General features: G+C 36.9%; 1 protein-coding gene across 5 annotated transcripts in view; it reads right to left on the bottom strand.

Moving 5' to 3' along the window:
• Positions 1 to 1,345: 1,345 nt before the first annotated feature.
• The window catches only part of ACMSD (aminocarboxymuconate semialdehyde decarboxylase), a 38,768-nt gene continuing 21,937 nt past the window's right edge, over positions 1,346 to 18,176 (bottom strand). For 2 of the 5 annotated variants that reach the window (XM_039702553.1, XM_039702637.1), the window contains 8 exons: positions 17,513 to 17,609; positions 13,657 to 13,706; positions 12,140 to 12,376; positions 9,790 to 9,883; positions 8,109 to 8,204; positions 7,468 to 7,640; positions 2,300 to 2,398; positions 1,926 to 2,082 (listed from right to left, as the gene is read on the bottom strand). In XM_039702553.1, coding sequence (XP_039558487.1) covers positions 2,020 to 2,082; positions 2,300 to 2,398; positions 7,468 to 7,640; positions 8,109 to 8,204; positions 9,790 to 9,883; positions 12,140 to 12,376; positions 13,657 to 13,706; positions 17,513 to 17,597 — 897 coding nt within the window. In that variant the 5' untranslated portion in view covers positions 17,598 to 17,609 and the 3' untranslated portion in view covers positions 1,926 to 2,019. Of the gene's footprint in view, positions 2,083 to 2,299; positions 2,399 to 7,467; positions 7,641 to 8,108; positions 8,205 to 9,789; positions 9,884 to 12,139; positions 12,377 to 13,656; positions 13,707 to 17,512; positions 17,610 to 18,176 lie in introns of all 5 variants that reach the window. The other 3 variants (XM_039702798.1, XM_039702719.1, XM_039702461.1) reach the window with 2 other exon arrangements.

Genomic DNA, 18,176 nt, shown 5'->3' with positions numbered 1-18,176 from the left:
AGACTTCTCATGTAATTAGCTGATCTTGGACTTCATATTTGTGTGTCTGTTACAATCAAGGTACAATATTTCACCTCATTGTTTAAATCACTGTGTAAAGCACAAGGAATTTGGGTGTTCAACTTAGATTCTTTATTCCTGCAGTAACTGGTGGAGGATTATTAAGAATGTTCTCATCTGTCTGCAATTAGAATTTTACATTAGCTTTGTTAATGAAATGAAAAGATGGAGGGAAGATTATATATATATATCTCCCTGTCCCAAAAATCTTCACATATCAAGAATAGGTAGAATATCATTAAATAATGACAGTGCATAATGAATATGATTTATGCAGGGTATGCACATTAATTAACTCCCATGCAGGGTACTGCAATCACCCATTTAGTCACAGGTTAAAGTAATTAAATACAGTTCTTGCTATTGGAGAGGTTCGAGACCTTGGTCCCCAAAGATGTGACATTGCATTTTCATTAACTTAACTGGTTTCATTCATAAAAAATTAAAGAATTAATCCAATTAAAATGTATTGGAGGAATCACAATGTATTTTCCTCTTAAATCCATTTAAACATCTGTGAGAATCATGTATACTGAAGGGAAATATGAGAATTTCAAAGCCTTTTGACTTTGAAATTTAATTAAAACAATCTGGTTGAAAAATCATGCATGCTGAAAACTCAATGCCTGCGTATGGATATTTAAATTAAAAAGGTCAACAGAAGTCTTGTGAATCTGAGGACAATAAATATTGTTAAAGCTATTTTCTGGCTCTTCTTTGCCTCTTACATAAAAATTGATATTCTAAATCTCTGAGCTGCTGACTAATTAAGCTCCAATTCCCCCACAAACCACTTTTTTTTTTTTTTTTTTTTTTTCTTGGGTGGGTCGGACACTGTAAAGAAGGACAGAGCTTTCTTTGTTGTCCAACAGAGGCTGGGATCAGCAGGATCTGCTGATGTTCAGCATCCTTCAGGTTCAGCCTGTGACAGCTATGGCCAGAGCTAAAAACATCTTCTGTCTGATAGTGTCTTGCCTGGAATGTTCCAAGACTGAGCAGAGGAATGGTGACACCACACGTAGCCAGCCAATGTTCCCACAGGAACAAAGGCTGTAAGTGCTAATCCACGTTTTTCTGACTGGTACACAGTTCTCCTGGGAGGAGGATGCCTGTGCACTCACTGGACAATGGTGAAAACCTGTTTCAATCAATAATCTATAAAGCAAACCACCTTCCATTCCTACAGCAGGACTCCAGCTAGGGAGAGCTTTAGCACTTCAACATTTAAACTATTCAGCCTTACTTTTAGGAAGCATTCTGTAAGGAATAGAACACTAACCCATACTGTTGCCAAACACTAGTATTTATTGTGACAGTGACAGTGACACACCAAGTAATACCCACACAAATACATTATTTCTGCACCTACAACCATATTGTTCAGGCTGTTTCTGATGAATAAGTTCCCAGTGCTGTAGGTGGCAGCTACTATGTGAAGTCCCCAACAGACCTTTTCCATCCTGTCACAACATTGACAAAGCACAAGTGCACCTGCAGTGCTGAGCTGAGCGTGGTGGGCTGCGCTTTCCACCAGTGGATAAAAGCAAATGTTGCCTTTTATTGGGCATCAACGCCGTTTAAATTCTGTTTTAATATTCTTTCAAATTCTGTTTGGCCACCATAACAAAGGCAGAAATGTAGTGGGTATATAATTTTCTCAGCTTTTTCCTTCCTGGGAATCAAGTCCTAATAACATGGCATTGATTATAAATCAGAGGTTTTTATAACTCCAAAAGATGAAATTTCTCCTTTATTATGAAAGCAAGGATTTCAGAATTGTTTAAAAAACAGCCTAAATCCTCAGGCAATACCTGTGCATACTCATTTCCAGCACACTTGCTTTTGTTTTGGAAATAACAAGAGACTTTCTGATAATTGGCAGTTTTATTTTTCATCTGCACAATTGCACATGCCAATAGAAATACTATTCCAAAGTTTAGCTGCTTTAGTACTTCATAATTACTCAAATTGTTTTCTGCTAAGACCCAAAAATTCCAGAGCATTTCCAGCCTTGAGTTTATCCTGTAAAAATAAAACACATACATATGTTTGTGCTTATCTCATATTTAACTCAAATGCTTTTACTTCTTCTTTAAAAGGAACTGCTGCAAAGAGACTGAAGGGTCTTTTCCAGTCTTTGCAGAAATCAGTGTACTGCACTGATTTTTCAGTGTTTTGTCTCATGTCTCGGATAGAGACTTAAAAAGGAGGGAAAATGCCTCAAATGTAAAAATCATACCTTCAGTTTATAGTCAAAATCATCCATTGAATCAATCAATTTTCCAGGTTCCAGTTCTCCAAGTGGAAAAGGGTAATCTGTCCCCAAAATAACTCTGTCCTGGTAATAAAAAAGAATTGTACATTTTGTAGTAACATTAAACAATACAGTTTAAATAATATGGATATTAATACTTACAATATTATAGTAACATTAATATTATATTTTAAACTCATACATTTTAATTTTTACAGATTTTTAATTTCTTTTTAATTAACATTAAACAGTAGAGCACATGCTTTCTGGAATGTATAATGAAGTACAAGAAATTAGATGTATATATTGGACTGGTTAATTATGAAAGTGAATATGAAGATCATAACTTCCACCAGGAAAAGAACAAAGCTTGAAAACAATGACTCAAGAGTTTTTTTGATGAATTTTATTTGGAAAAAAAATGCAGGATATTTAGTAATAATTTTTGTGGTATCTAACTGAAGTTATGGTATTTTAATTCTCATAAGCAGGAAGTTGAAAATGCAAATCCCAGGCCTCTGGCATGAGTGTCTATTGCTTGAGTTAGAACTTGTTATAATGTTTAACCTCTGTCACCAGAGTTCAGTTCTGAAATAGAGTGAAGAAAAACATCATTCAGTTATTATCTGAAATGATTTTTCTTTTTGTCAAATGCTTAAAAAATTTTTTTAATCTCCACTAGATGTCACCCAAAAATCTCTGAAAGAGCCTACACAAACCTTCGCCCAAAATCTAAACAGGAGACACACATTCTATTGTTCTCTCCTATGTTCTGTCCTGTGTTCTAATTTATTATACAAGAATTAACATACGATTAACATAGGAAAATTTATACCCTCTGTCTAATAAATCCAGTTCTGAGCATAGACTAAACAAAATAGATTTGGATGTGTGTACTTCGAAGGACCTAAATATATTCTTTTATTTACAATATTCAATACCAAGATGCTTTATTCACATAAGAAAAACAAATGTCATGTATTTTATGATAAAAAAAGAAGAACTAAAAAACATACCAGGTTTATATGAGAAAGTGGGTTTTTAAGTAAAATAGGAGAAAACATAGAATTTGTCCATCTATTTACTAAGGAAGGTCATGTAAGACACAAAGGTTTGTCTATTCTTCTTTACATCTCCTACATACTAAACCAGAAATAAATCCCACATCCTCACTGCCATAATATATATTTTTCTTTTCCTCTCTATGTGGATATATTTTTCCCCCCGTTTTAAAGTACTTTACAGCTAATAATGGGATCTATTCATTAACAGTAAAATTAAGAGCTGTAAATCAGTAAGAGAAATTTAGAAGCAGCATTCTTGCTGTGCTCCCAGTGATCCTGGGCTGCTCATTTGTACCCTTTGAGCTTCAGTTTTGTACCCATCTATAAAATGGGGGTTGCAATACCTGTCTTTAGCAACCAGCTTCAGAGGAGTGCTGTGAAGCCTCTGCAGATGAATAATGCTCCCAGAATAAGGGAAGTACTGTTATATTATTCCAAACCATATCAACAAAGTCAATTTTCCCTAGAAGACTTGGAGGTCATTTCCTTAATTAGCACATTTCTTCCATTAGAGAGGTACATGGGGCTAATGATTAACCTCAGTGGACCCTGCTACTCAGCACAACTTTTTCACAGTAATAAGGACCTAAATCTGAAAATGAATCTCATAAAGCTTTAAGCATGACTTCATCCTTTTACATAAGGAAAAATTGTATTTGCCTTGAATTTTGCCCTCTTTCCTATTACCATGATGCACCTGGAAAAAAGTTCAGAATGCTGTAGTCAGTTCAGCTCCAGCTTCTGGCCAGAGAATGCTTTGCCTTTGGATGATGACTCTGGAGGAATCACCAGGGGGAAGTTTTTGCAGAGATGCACTGAATCATTTAATCCCATGTCAACCCAGTTCTTCACTTTTTATAGCCAGCAACGTTGGGGATTTTGTGTTTATTTGTATTCACCTCATGCTACCTCCTCACAGGGGGAGCAAAGGACTGCAGCGATTCTGCACTCTTACAAAATTCTTTCTCAGGAGTGTGTATTTCTGCTTCCATCCCCAATTAACCTGCACCCCAAACTAAGAAGGGATGAGATTAAATGGACACGACTCATCACAGCTGCCAGTGGATTTTAACTCTGATCAGCTCGAGGCCAGCATGCCAGAACCCCATGGTTCCCCAGGGACCCAAGGCCATGTCCAAGCACATCTTCCCTCACACTGATCCCTTCCTGCACAGCCCTGAGCTGTTCTCTGGAGACCTGGCCTATTTCAAACCTGCAGCTCACAAAGTTACAGTGTCAGCCTCAAGACTCCATCACATTGTTTTTAGCCCAGCATTTATTAATCTTATATGTGTTACTCTGCCAACACATGTCTGCGCTGAAAGCGCTGAGATATTTGGTGTTTCTTTAAGCATTTAACTCATGGAGGGGTGTTATGTGAGAATGTAAACTTTCCTTAGAAAAAGAGGGAACTTTTTAATCTTCATGGTTATAAAGTTTGAAATCGTGATGTGAATGTTTTTGTTTTCAAGGACAAGATGCCTTAGGCTATTGAAAAGAGAAAGAAAGTTCTCCTGAGTGTAAAAAACATGTTTTTGGTATCTGACTCATGACTTTTCAGCACTGAGATTGCACCTGATGTCACATTGTTTGAGCTCAAAATACTCAGAGGAGAATTAAAAAAGACACCAACATCCTGTGCACTGGCCAAATTTATTGTGTTAAGACTCTTAATTTTAATAGTCTGTTGGCAAAATAAATAAGACACCAGAGAGGCGAATGCTGAGTGACTTTTAGATTATCAAATTACAGTCCATAATCTCTCTCTCCTCAAAATTCCAGTTGCAAAGACTAATCACAATTAAGGACCAGAGTCTATATGTAGCTTCTTAGGATGAAAAGTAGAGAAATTAAAGTGTGGTGCAAAGACAGCAGCTTTCCCACAACAGTAATAATTTAGAGCAGCCTTGAGATGCAAAACTTCTGACTTTGAAGCAGAAGTGCCCTGAGATTTGTGTGCTACACAAGTTCAGACAGAAAAAACTTCAATTCTTCAGCAATGGATTCAGCATCCTGTTGTACTTTCCCTCCTGCTTTGCTCTTGACATCTGCAGTTCAGCTTAACAGACTCAGGTCACAAAAAGAATCTGTGGTCTCAGCCAGCCTGAGTCACACAGCTGCTGATATACCAAGGTCTTTCTAACAATGGCAAAACATGTCTCCCAACATTTTAAAATGGGTAGAAGGAAACAAGTGAGTGATCTTTTCTCCTTGCAACGGCAATTTAAAATTCAAGAGCTAGACTCATACTTGTGTACTAAAACTGCCTGTACAAAGAATGAACACGGCCTGGATTTGGGGAGATTTCTCAGAAAAGGAGGTAACAGAGGCAAGTGTTGAGCTGTTACTCTATAAGCCTTTGGGTGTCTTGTAGAATGGACATGCACATCACACAGAGTAAAATTTTAAAATCTATTGTAAAAAACACCTTAAAGCCACTTGCTTTAAGCTACAGTTGATTCAAAAGATAATGCATATCAAAAACTACTGGGCTGTGGAGCGTGATGTGTTTGCTATTTAGAGGTTTGTAACAGAAATTAAAAGAAATCAGTACTGGGTGGGAGCCCTAGTATTTTATTAGTAACCCATCTGGTGCCTAAAATTAATCCCTGGCACAGAGATGGCAAATGCCACCTGAGTTAATACCCACTGATGTTATCAGAACTTTCAGGTACTAACAGCTTATTTCTTTTTTGAGTAAATTGACCTGGGTTTCATCTTACTTGTTTCTAATGGAAATGGGCTCCATAGCAGGCTTTTTGCACATTTTATGGGGCTCCTTCCATAAATCTAGTTTTGGTTCAGCGTGCTTTAACCAAAAAGATGTTGTCTTCACTCCTTAGAGCTGCAGTGTTACTGTATTGTACAAACATACACATGTACCAAAAGTTTCCATACTATTGTTTCAAGCTGTAGTTGTGCTGTCACATGGCTGATTTTGTACAAATCTTCAAATGCAAAGTTTTCCTAAAAGGCACAAGTCCTGCAGGGGAGCTGCAGGCAGAACTCCAGTCCCAAAACTACAGACTTCAGATGCAACATCAACTGAAAACCCACAGATTTTAAAGTGATACCTGAGCTCAGAGTACCACAGTACTTTACCACAGTAAAGAAAGCAATAGTGCTGCATTGCTATTTTTGTCTGGCCCAGGCAAGTCACTTCTGTACCAGTTCTAGAGCAGATTTATTGCAGTAACCTGCTCAGACTATTAGAAATGGGAAATGAACAGATTCTTTTTTGTAGGAAAAAACCCCAATCAGCTGAGTGGTGCTTGTGAATTTTGGTCATACAGGAGGCCCTGATGACAGCAACAACCCATACTGTGTGAGTCTAGACACTGATGTACAGGAAACAGGACTTTTTGAGACAAGAAAATCCCTGTCAGAGCCTTCATTTCTGATTTGACATCTGGGAGCTATCTGCCTCTGGCTGCAGACACTGTGAGGTGCAGAGATCAAGGCACAAAGATGGGTATCTTGTTGATTTGCAATGATCCATTGGAAGCTGGCATGAGGGATGCCATCTTCAATCCCTTCATGAGCATTTACTAAATGAGAAGGGATTATTTGAATGTTTTAAGATTTTTCTGTCCCATGCTGTACCTCATTTAAAAGGTTTGCTAAACTATAAAGATTTCTTTACAAACAACTAAAATACTTCTGCAAACCCATTATGTTTAATTGTCTCTCTGAGATACTCACAAAATCTTTCCTTATTACTGATTTTTTTCTGTCTATAACTTCTCAAGTGGAAATACAATTTGATTTCTTCAAGCATGCACTTGAATTTGAAAATAAAGCCATTTGAAATCAGACTCCAAATTGAAGCAGTCTTTTCTTGAAGTCCAATCCTGAACAAGCTCAGAGAAGGATGGAACTAAGGTCAACAGTGCATGATTTCCTGGATTAAACCCACCATTTTAATAAATCCATAGGGTAAAAGCATTATCAATATGGCAGAAACCCATCAATTTATTTCACTGGGTGACACTGTCTTCTTCCTTCTTTCTTCTTCTCTTCTCCTTTTGCTGTTTCCTGGAAAATTAACTGAAGAATGACTCACCCACTTCTAGAAGCACTGAAACTCACCTCTCCTACTACACTTGTTAGCAGCCTTAGTGCCCCACGGTCGTGGACAAGAGAGTCTGTGTAAAATGAGCCAAGGTATTTTCTTGGATCCACCTTGTTATCCATGGCACACAAGTCAGGGCGCACGTTGAAGCCATGGGAGATTCGACCCACTGTGTATGGAAAAGCTCCTCCTGCAAGAAGGAATTGTCAATAACTTTTAATAAGCTGAAAATATGTAAGAGGGGAAAAGACACCTTATCACCAAAGATCCATAAATTTTCCTGACAGCTCTTCAGAAAGAAAGTGCTTTGCACCAGTGTTTTTTTATTCTTTTACCTTCATTAGCTTCTGTCTCTATTTTTCTCACTTCTTCACTACTGTGATGCCCAAATTCCTCCTGCTGCTTTCTTGTCCCTTTCCTTAAACCACCTGCTGCCTCCCCTTCCTTTTTGTTTTCCCTTAACTGTTGTACCAGTTCAAGCCCTGCAGGCTAGAGCGTGTTCATAAAAGCAGCTGATCTGTCAGACTCTCTTCTTTGGGGTGACAGTGCTCAGCTGGTGGCAGGCTTCACGTGGTGCCCCCATTAGCTGAGATGCCAGAAAATACAACTGTGCCATGCTCAGCCAAAGAACAGGAGTTTCACATGGTACACTACTCACCTCCATGTGCAAAGCAAACTTTCAGCTTAGGGAATTTTTCAAAAATTCCTCCCATAATCATGGAGCAAATGGCCATGGTTGTTTCTGTTGGCATGCCTAAGAAGAAAAACATCTTAATTGTATAAGAGCTTTACTTTTTTAACTTCCTATTTGATTTTTAAATGTTCATTTTCTTCCATTAGCCTTGAGCCAACTGAAAAAGTGATAGTTGCAGGGCAGCTGCCAAAGGTCATGCATTATTTCCACTGGAGGGACACAGAGTTGAGCTCTAATTAACTGAAAGGAAGACACAGGCCTGCAAGTGAAGGTGTTCTGAATTCTAAGTCCAGTTTTTAGTCCATGCCATTAGGACAGATGGGTATACAGACAGGTTGCATATGTCCTGAGATACCCTGTACAGGCCTGATTCCCTTTATCCTTGCTCAAAGACAAGTCTGGAATATGCCAGGGTGTTTTCTCACCTCTGCTTGTAGGTGTCTTTCATGTGGAAAGTGGAGCAGATATGTTAATGGATATTCCAACATAAATTTGGGGTTTGGTTACCACATGATGCCAGATCCTACAGTTTAGAACTAACCTGTCTCTCTGCTCTTGGCTGAGCTGGATGCCCAGTTAGGAAGAGAATGGGAATTTAGGTTCCTACAGCAGGCCTCAGCTTCTGATCACACCCAACATATTTAGATTATCATGCCATTTTAAACACCCAGCTTCAGACCTGCAGCTTGAAATCAGGAACTGAGTTCCCCTCATTTATGGGGGAAACAACACCTATCCAGCTCAAAAGGCTATTTATATTAATGTTTTATCATATGCTCAGATGCAAAGCATTATTACTAAGAAAATTATTAGTAAGAAAATATTATATTTTCATTTTGTTAAGTAAATGCAATAATTTTATTCTCTTCTTAAATCTGTGTTTTTGAGCCTGATCTGATTAAGACAAACTGATATTTTTTCAAGATAATGCATTAGTGATTGGGACAGCAAGATTTTCCAAGCAGAATGTGTATTGTATATATGTTGTGTATGTTTTTCAGAACTAGTAGTGCAAAACCATACAAAAAAAAAAGCCAGCACAAAACAAAATGCATGAGGGTAGAATCAGGTCTAAACATTTCTGGCTAGCAGAATAACCATGCTCCTGTTATTCAGTGTTATGTTTTACCTATCAAATGGGGAAAAAAAATGGAAACTAGGTAATATCCCACATCTACTGAGAACTTTCAAAGTACATGTTGTTTCAGCTACAGCTGATGTAAAGTTAGATTTATTTCCTCTCTGTTCAACCTGTTTCTAAGAAATAACTCAAGAAATTCTAGGAAAAAATGTTTGGCTTTGCTTACTCCTTCATTTACTCCTGTTATTTTTGAGGAGCTAGTTTCTGAGATGATTCAGTTCTTCCTTGTTATCTCCTCCTTGTATTTAGGGTAAAAGAGAATACTATATTCTGTTGCTAGTCTGAAAAATTTTAATTCTAAGTATTTAAAAGAAAAGCTGAACAAGCTTAGAAACAAATGACTGCTGGGTTTACACAATAGACTTAATCATAATACTACATTTAAAAAAAAAGAAAGTTTGACAGAAAAATTATGTAATTTTCTCTGTACTTGTACTTGGCAGCAATCTCCTGGGCATAATCCAGTTCATAAATGTAGGTTAAGCAAAATAAATATACACTTACCTATTAGCCAGGGAAACCAATATTTGGACATCCTCCCATCTATCTGCATGTCCCAGGGATGCACAAAGAGACAGCAATTTAATTTCTCAGCAGCCTGCAGCAAAAATAAAAAGTCTGAGTATTGACTAACCATAGCAAAATGCATCTTAGATCTTAATCATGCTTTTCAATGACCTGCAAATCTGTACTGAGCAGTAGTACTAGTAATGAAAATAGGTCCACAAGTAAGACCTATAAGCAATAGTCGGCTATATTTACTCCTCTGGGCCATATTCTGAAGTCCTCACTCAGTTTCACAGCTCTTCCTGTGACTACAGGACTGGAAGCATAGATGATAATATCTCTTAAGTGAACCATTTTATACTGCATTTTATAATGCAGTATAAAAATGCTTTTCCAGCTATGTTTTTCAGCCATCCTGTAGAATAAAATCAGTTCAAGCAAACATTCGTTTGGTTTCATTACACATATGAGAATGAATTCCTATATTGTCTTATAGAATAATTTGAGAATGGTTTTGTAGAATTGTTCCAGCTGCATTCAGATATCTTCATTGAGTTGCACTACATTTGTCCCCTTTGGCCCTCTGCCTGGCTTAAAACAATTAAAAATATTCCTAATCCTTTCTAAGAGTTCAAAATCTGGCTGCATTCTGATCAATAATCCACCTCTACCCAAGTACAGTAATTTTTCCAAAACGACTGACATCTTTGGAAAGGCAAACAGAAGACTAGTGTTGGATGCTGACTCTGACTGTAATTTAACTGTGTGCTTAAATTTAAATACACACTCATCAGAGTCATTCATATGCTTAACCAGGATTTAACAGCTTCATTTTGTCAGATGTATTTCTGGACATGCTCTTGTTGCTAAGGAGATTATCACACATTTGAAAAATATGGGTTTATTTACCCATACATGCATAAATAAAAGCTGCAACTTTTGGATCGTGGAGAATAATTGCCATCTACATTTGTAAACGAAAAATAGCAATTCAATAACTGGCCTGGTAGTTTGGCGAAGTTCATTATCCCATATGGCTTAATTTCATAATCTGTATTATCCAGAGATGTTTCTAAAAATGAAAGGGGTTACTTCCTACATGTGTGAAACATAAGCTGAAGTACAGTATAAGAGAGAGATCCCAGAGCAAGAGAGGGATCTCAGTAGCAGAGACATGGAGTTACTGGAGAGACTTCCAAGATGATGAAAGGACTGAGCATCTATCCTATGAGGAAATGCTGAGAGAACTGGGACTGTTTGTCCCCTAGAAGAAAAAGTTCAGTGGAGATCAGCAAATTTCAGGTTGCCCAGAGGGATTGTGGAGTTTCCATCCTTGGAGATTTTTAAAAGCCATCTGGGCATGGTCCAGGGATCTGGCTGTACATGGCCCTGCTTGAGCAGGGGGTTGGTCCAGGTGGGCCCCAGAGGCCCCTCCCAACCCCAGCCACGCTGTGATTCCATAAATGTGGGCATCTCCAAGTGCAGATGTTGGTATCTGACTGTATATTGCCATAAAAACAAGTAGTCCAGGTGCTGCACCAACAGAATTTTTGAATAAATTGAGCATGCTGCAAAACAACCTCTGTGAATCAATTCCAGGCTGACAGCTCTAATAACTTGAGAAACAGATTCAGAATGGACATTGATTAAACCCCTAATTTAGATAAATGACCACCCTCATCTGGATCTCAGGCTATTTAAGAAATGCTATCTATTAATTCATTTGATAATACATTTAGTTTGGAAATTTTGGTCCTGTTTACATAGTTCTGTGTGGTACTTTGGTGCTATCTTAGGTATATCTGATAATCTCAGAGGAGTTTATCAGTTATTTCAATAGGATTTGATACAGTTGAACTCAAATGTGTGCAAACAGTCCAGAAAGGCTTTATTTGATATTGCACTTATCCTCACAAATCAAGCAGGCAGATCTACAGTGAGAACCATATAATAAAACAAAATTTGTTATTCATTATCATAAAGCATGTTTCACAATATGCTGTATCATTGCCATTATTCCTATAAAGAATTATCATTTACAATTAAAGCTGAGAAAGGCTTTATTTGATATTGCACTTATCCTCACAAATCAAGCAGGCAGATCTACAGTGAGAACCTGTACAATAAAACAAAATTTGTTATTCATTATCATAAAACATGTTTCAGAATATGCTGTATCATGGCCATTATTCCTATAAAGAACTATCATTTACAATTAAAGCTGTCTCTCTGATCACTAAGCAAATTAGAAGGCTCAAATGATGATTCAATGCACTCCCAAGATATTTTTTAGACAGATTTCCATATCACAGAATTCCCCCAAAGAAGGAAAGCAACAGCTACTCACAGCATAAATATCATGCAGCTCTGGGGCATTCAGGTCCCAGTCATTGACATGAGATCCAATCTGCACTCCAGGAAATCCAAGTTCATTCACACAACGATGCATTTCCCTCACAGCCAGCTCTGGAGCTTGCAGAGGTAATGTGCCCAGCCCAATAAACCTCTTGGGGTACTTCTTTACTGTAGCAGCCAAATCATTATTTAATATCTGAGCAAGATCTAAAGTGTCCTGAGGTTTGGCCTGGTAAGATATGAAGCAGAGCAGTACATTTAAATATAGTTCTCAAATGTTATCTCCTTTGGAAGTTATTGGATAAATGTCATTGCAAACAACTGGTAGGGTTTGAATCCAAGTTTGCTTTACAGTTCTGAATAGCTGGAGAACACTAGGGCTAAATTCTGCCTTGCTTTAAAACCTCTGGGTACAGTTCTGCTTTTTCTCTTGAATATTTTATCAACTGCTGTTGCCTTTACTGCTGAGGATGAGTGCAATAAAGCCCAGGTTGCTGATGCATGTAAGTACCTGGTCTTTTGTGTAAAGCAGTCCCCTGGTTTTGTTTATCCCCATGCAAAAACCTCAGTATATAATTTTTTATACATAGCAATGAATATTTACTCTCCTATTACTGGAGCTGAAGAAATAAAAATAAGAAATGGAAGATGCTGGAACATGTGAATTCTACAGAGAAAACTTGAGCAAAGTTCTCTAACATTAAGAAGGAGATAACATCCATAATTCTAATAAGGAAGTGCAATATACATGCAATCAACCTCTGTTTTTTCCCCCCTCCCAATACATAGTTAATGGAAAACATTCCCTTAGATACCAGAATAAAATTTTGAAGAGATGTTACTAACTAGAAATTCTGAATATCAGTGGTATTATATGTGGGCTTAGCACAATAGTTCTAATTGCAGAAATCCATTTACATATTAGCACCTTGACCTGTGCACATTGCTAAATAGTCAAATCAGAATACATTGGGAACAACATTTTGCTGTGATTTATCTCCTCAGCCTGTCTTTATTTCTTTGAAGCATTCAAGATCACTACGTGGGGAACATAGGAACTTAAATTTGCTCCTGAATTTTAAGATTCAAAGCATTCTAGGTTAATGGGTCCCATGCCACATTTAAAAGAAAGTGGGACAAGGCCACAAATACATCCTTTATGTATTTTTTTTTCCCTGAGAAAGTACTGATTGATGTCTAGCTTTCATGGAATGTGTACATATATGTCTGCCTGCTAACCATGGATTCATGTTGGATGTATTTTTTCTCTCCATTTCCAGCTGCCCCCATAAGGGATTCAGTTGTTTTATCTTTTCTCACTGGGTGTGCTCCGGTGTGGAGCTTTGCCAGGACATCCTGCAGACATCTTCTCATACCTGCACTCCTTTTTTGCCTTTTCATTTTCACAGTAGAACAATTCTAGTGACTGCTTCAATTTGTAGGAAGATGCTTTTGTATTTTAAAAATGTTGCTACATATGAATCACAAAATATGTTATTTTGAACCTACCCAGTAGCTGAACATTACAGGGACTGTGGACAGGACTTGGACGGTGACTCCTAAGTAAGAAAAAGCAAATATTAATGTTTCTTCTTTTGTTGTCTGCTTTTGATAAAATGTTACAAATAAGAAAGTACTTTGGTTGAGGGGCAGCATGTAAAAGCTTTAATGATAACAAAGACTGATTGAACAGTGACATAGAGAATTATTTTTTTTTTAATTAAGAATCATGGCAATAAACCTCATACTGTATCAATTTAATAGGATTCAGATATTTTTGCTAAGTAGAAAAAAGAAACTCTACCGTATTCATACTAGCTAATTCTTGAAATTAAGTTTTTGATTTTAGAGGGATTTAGTATGCACATGTACAAACAATTAAAATAGCAATTTAGTATTACTCTCACATGAATGAAGCTGACATTAAACCAACAGAATAAAGTAACTCAAGTTTACTTTGGGGTGAATTTGTCATATATATTAAATAATTAACGGAATTAGCCCAAAGATAAATAACATTATGTTAACAACAACTGTTAAACAATGTTTTCCTAAGTGTTCCCAAAGCTATAATGTGTTAGGTTTCACTCATCTTGTGTCTGGACTACTGAGGTTGTAAATATAAAAAAATCTGCCTGGTTTCAGAAATAACTTTGATGTTAAAAATAAAAAGAATTAAGTCCATGTTGTTTTGTTTCTGCTCAAACACAAATCTCTATTAAAATATTTTGTATGACAGGTTACAGGAGTGAAAACAAACCTCGCAGACAAACAAAACAAACAATAAAGAGCAATTAAGATTTCACAGAATAGTTACATGCAAAACTGTTTTGTTTTGGTGGTTTTTTCAGTTTGTTTGTAATATTTTTGCACATATCTTGTCATGCTTTAAAAAATTTAACTTGGTTGTTAGTAGTAAAACTACTAGAACAAAAGATGGCAGAAAAAAACTCCAGGAGAATGAACTCTAGGAGAACTCTAAGACAGTGACTTGCCAAAATATTTGAACGATTAAAATGATTTATCCTCCTCCTCAGAAGTTTAAGTAGGAAACAAGAGAAGAAGCTGACTCAGATTGCTACAAGATCTTGTTAATATTATGTACAGCAGCAACGGTTTAGGGGTAAAGATTAGGTCTGCAAAATTACGTAAATACTGAATTATCCAAGTTAGATCATCCACCAATAGGGACACTTGATTAGTCTGTTGAGAACAGTATCCATTTTTCCACAACATCCAGTTTTCTACAACATCCATTGTATCTGCTTTCAATCCATTTTTACACTTCTGAGAAAATTTAACATAAACCTTAAAGGTACATCTTCAAGCTGACTGTTCCTAGACATTAGCTTTAAAAAGAAGAATCAGCACAGAAAAGCCTCTACTTTTTTACCCTCTTCAGAGGGTTTTACAAAGGAGAAAATAACAAGGAAAGACAGTTAGGACTAACTGATATATTCTCTCAAACAAAATTGTGATGATTTGTGTCACAGAACTGTGATGTTAATTACTTTTACAGCTTGTTTTATTGAGTTACATGGATAGCTTGCTTTATTGAGTGGATCAAGACAGAAGTATGTACATCAATTAGACCTGGGACATATGACTGGGAGAGACTAATTGAGTCTCTCTGGTCCACTGGAGACCATTTCTTATTACTGGCAAGATTTCTTGGGCACTGCACAAACAAAGCCTTTTAGTAACCAAGTTATCCCTCTGAGTTAAAAATAACTTTCAGTGACTGATTCTAGTTTTGTTTAGCTGGGAGGCTCCTTGTATCTTTGTCCCAAAATTATGCCATATTTGGAGGTTAAATTTTGGGTATAATCTATCTCAGCCTGTGTAAGAGAATGGAGTCTTTCAACTAAAGTTACAGCTTTCTAAACCAAAAAGGAATAAATGTGGTCCATGGTCTTATCATTAGCTGAGCAGTAAGGATGAAAGAATTAAAAATACCAAGGCCTTTTTTCCCAGCCCCCACATAATTAATTGGCTGATGCCTGTATGTCTGGAGTGCTGTAATAAAAAGGGACATTTTTAGGGCACAAGTCACCAGATGGTGCTGTAACATACAGGTTTAGATTTTTTTTAACCAAGTGAGCGCTGTTTAGTTCATGAAGAAATATTGTGATGCTGCTTTCATGATACATTTTCTTTTCTGGAGAGCTGCTGAAAAAATTTGAAAAAACAATATCCTCCTGTGTTTCCCCTTTGTCTACAACAAATATATGGGGCAGAACTGCTTTGTAGAAACTTGCCATTAGTGCTGAGGGAAATATCTGAAAGAGAGATGCCCAAAGGCTATTTATGATCCACTGTGTAGTAGAGTGATTTGGTAATCCCCAAAATCCCTGAGCTAACTCAGAGAAACATTTCAGCCTAGTCAAGGCATGACTCTATGATTCTGTGACAAGGCAGCATATTTCAGAGTTTGCAAAGGCTTTCTGGCATTCCCATTAAATGTCTAATGGTTGGAGTTTCAAATACTGCTTTTCCAGGGTGAAAGTGAGGTAGATGAAAATTGTCTAAATTGTGTTTACATAAATTGCTCACTACCTGGTGGGTTCCCAAGCTAGCCTATGTTATGTGTTGCACTAAACCTCCCTAAGAAGAATAACCCAGACTATCTCCTAACACAGAATAATTTAGGTTGTAAAAGACCTCTAAGATCATTGATCCCAACCATGAATCCAGTTCTGCCAAGCCCACCAGTGAACCATGTCCCCAGGCACAACATCTACACATCCTTTAAATCCCTCCAGGAAAGGGGACTACACCAGGGCTCTTCTAGGGCTTGACAACCCCCTTTAGTGAAGACATTTTTCCTAATGCCCAATCAAAACCTTCCCTGGTGCAATTTCAGGCCATTTCTTGTTTATTATTTGTCATCTTGGAGAAGACACCAACTCCCCACTGGCTACAACCTCTTTCACGTGCTTGTCAGGGGTGATAAGGTCTGAGAGGAGGAAGCAATAATCATAAAGATGCTACTTGTACTATATCTGCTCTTTTAAGCAATTCAAATGTTTGTTCCTTATGAAAAGTTGAAGATATTCAAGTTATGTGCACTGGGAAACTGATATAGGAACTATTCAGGCCTCAATCTAAGAAAAAATAATCTTTAGTAGCATAATATTTCTCTTACAAGAGTAATTTGGAATTACAGTGTTAATAAGAACTAGCAAAAATAATTGATCTGCCTAGAAATTCCTTCCCTCATCCTCAGTCTCCCATCTTACCAACCTTATTTAGTGGCTTGCCTGTAACATGATGGAAAATAAATTTGCAAATTTGACATCTGGTTAAATTTCTAAATGAGGAAAACTCCCTTTTCTGACAAAGTAATTTTACCAGTTCTCTAGACTCAGAGTCCTAGAGCAAAAACACAGAATGAGGCTGCAACGTGGCTAAACAGAAAAAAGGTATTAGAAAAGGAAACGGACAACCAAGAAATCCTATGTGTAAAAAGAATGTTTTTAATATTTGTAAGAAAAATGAAAGGGCTTCTTCCTCCTTTGTGAATCATTTTAACTGGGATGTATGGTGCCATTTCAAGTCCAGGGTCAGTCATGCTTACTTTTGTCAATGAGTTCCTTAATGCCTTAAATCCCACCAAAATTTAAAAATTCTAGCGGGGAATAATTTTCTACTGAGAATGAGGAAACTTATGGGCACAGGTTCCTTCTTGATATAAAGCATATCAGTTTCCAATGACATTCAACAGATTAAACCCAAGGAATTAGTATGCTAAAGATTTTTTTGATATTATTGTTGAACACTTTCATATGGACTGACAGAAGTCATATTCTAAGAGAATATGACGTCTAAGAGAAGCACAATGATTTGAGTTCCTTCGTGGAGGTACCTGACTGGTCCATCTCTTTAATCCGTACTTCTGGATCCCAGCAGTTCTCTTGAATAACTCTAAAAACCTTTCCATCCTTCATCATCTTTGCCTGTCCCTGTGAAATGACATTTCATATATTATAAATGTGACAAAGTAGTAGCTGCTAATTTATAGTCTTTTGATATATTGTGCTCCTTACAGAAATTCAGTGGCAAAATTGTGATCTTTTATTTCTATTCAGTAGGTATTTTTAAACAGAAACTATTTTTAAAATAGATATGAATAAAACAGTCATTTGTAGTTCTGATTTAATTCTTCAGAATTATAAAAAATCCCCTTCCTTTTGCAACGTACATCACTGTACATTTATTTGGAAGAGATACCAGATACCTTAATCCAAGTTTATCCTGAAACGAAATTTTGACCTCAAAACAATGCTCTAATTAAATCTGTGCTAAATTTTCCCTTTGGGTATATGTGTGTTCTTTTAAAGTCAATAGCATCACAATGATTCCAGTAACTACAGAAATAATTGTGTAACACAGTTAATTTCAGTCCAGTGATTTCTTACCACCAGTGATACTGAGACAAAAGGAGACCTATTGTGTTGTGTTCAAATTACGTTTTCTCCTTGGTAAGAAAAGAAAAAATTGAAGAATTTGGGAAAGAAAAGTCCCAAGTA

Source organism: Passer montanus, unplaced genomic scaffold, assembly GCF_014805655.1.
Source record: "Passer montanus isolate IOZ18808 unplaced genomic scaffold, ASM1480565v1 scaffold1, whole genome shotgun sequence".
In the NCBI taxonomy this organism is placed as follows: Eukaryota; Metazoa; Chordata; class Aves; order Passeriformes; family Passeridae; genus Passer; species Passer montanus.
Note: the sequence above shows the minus strand (reverse complement) of the source record. Positions and strands in the feature narration are given on the sequence as shown.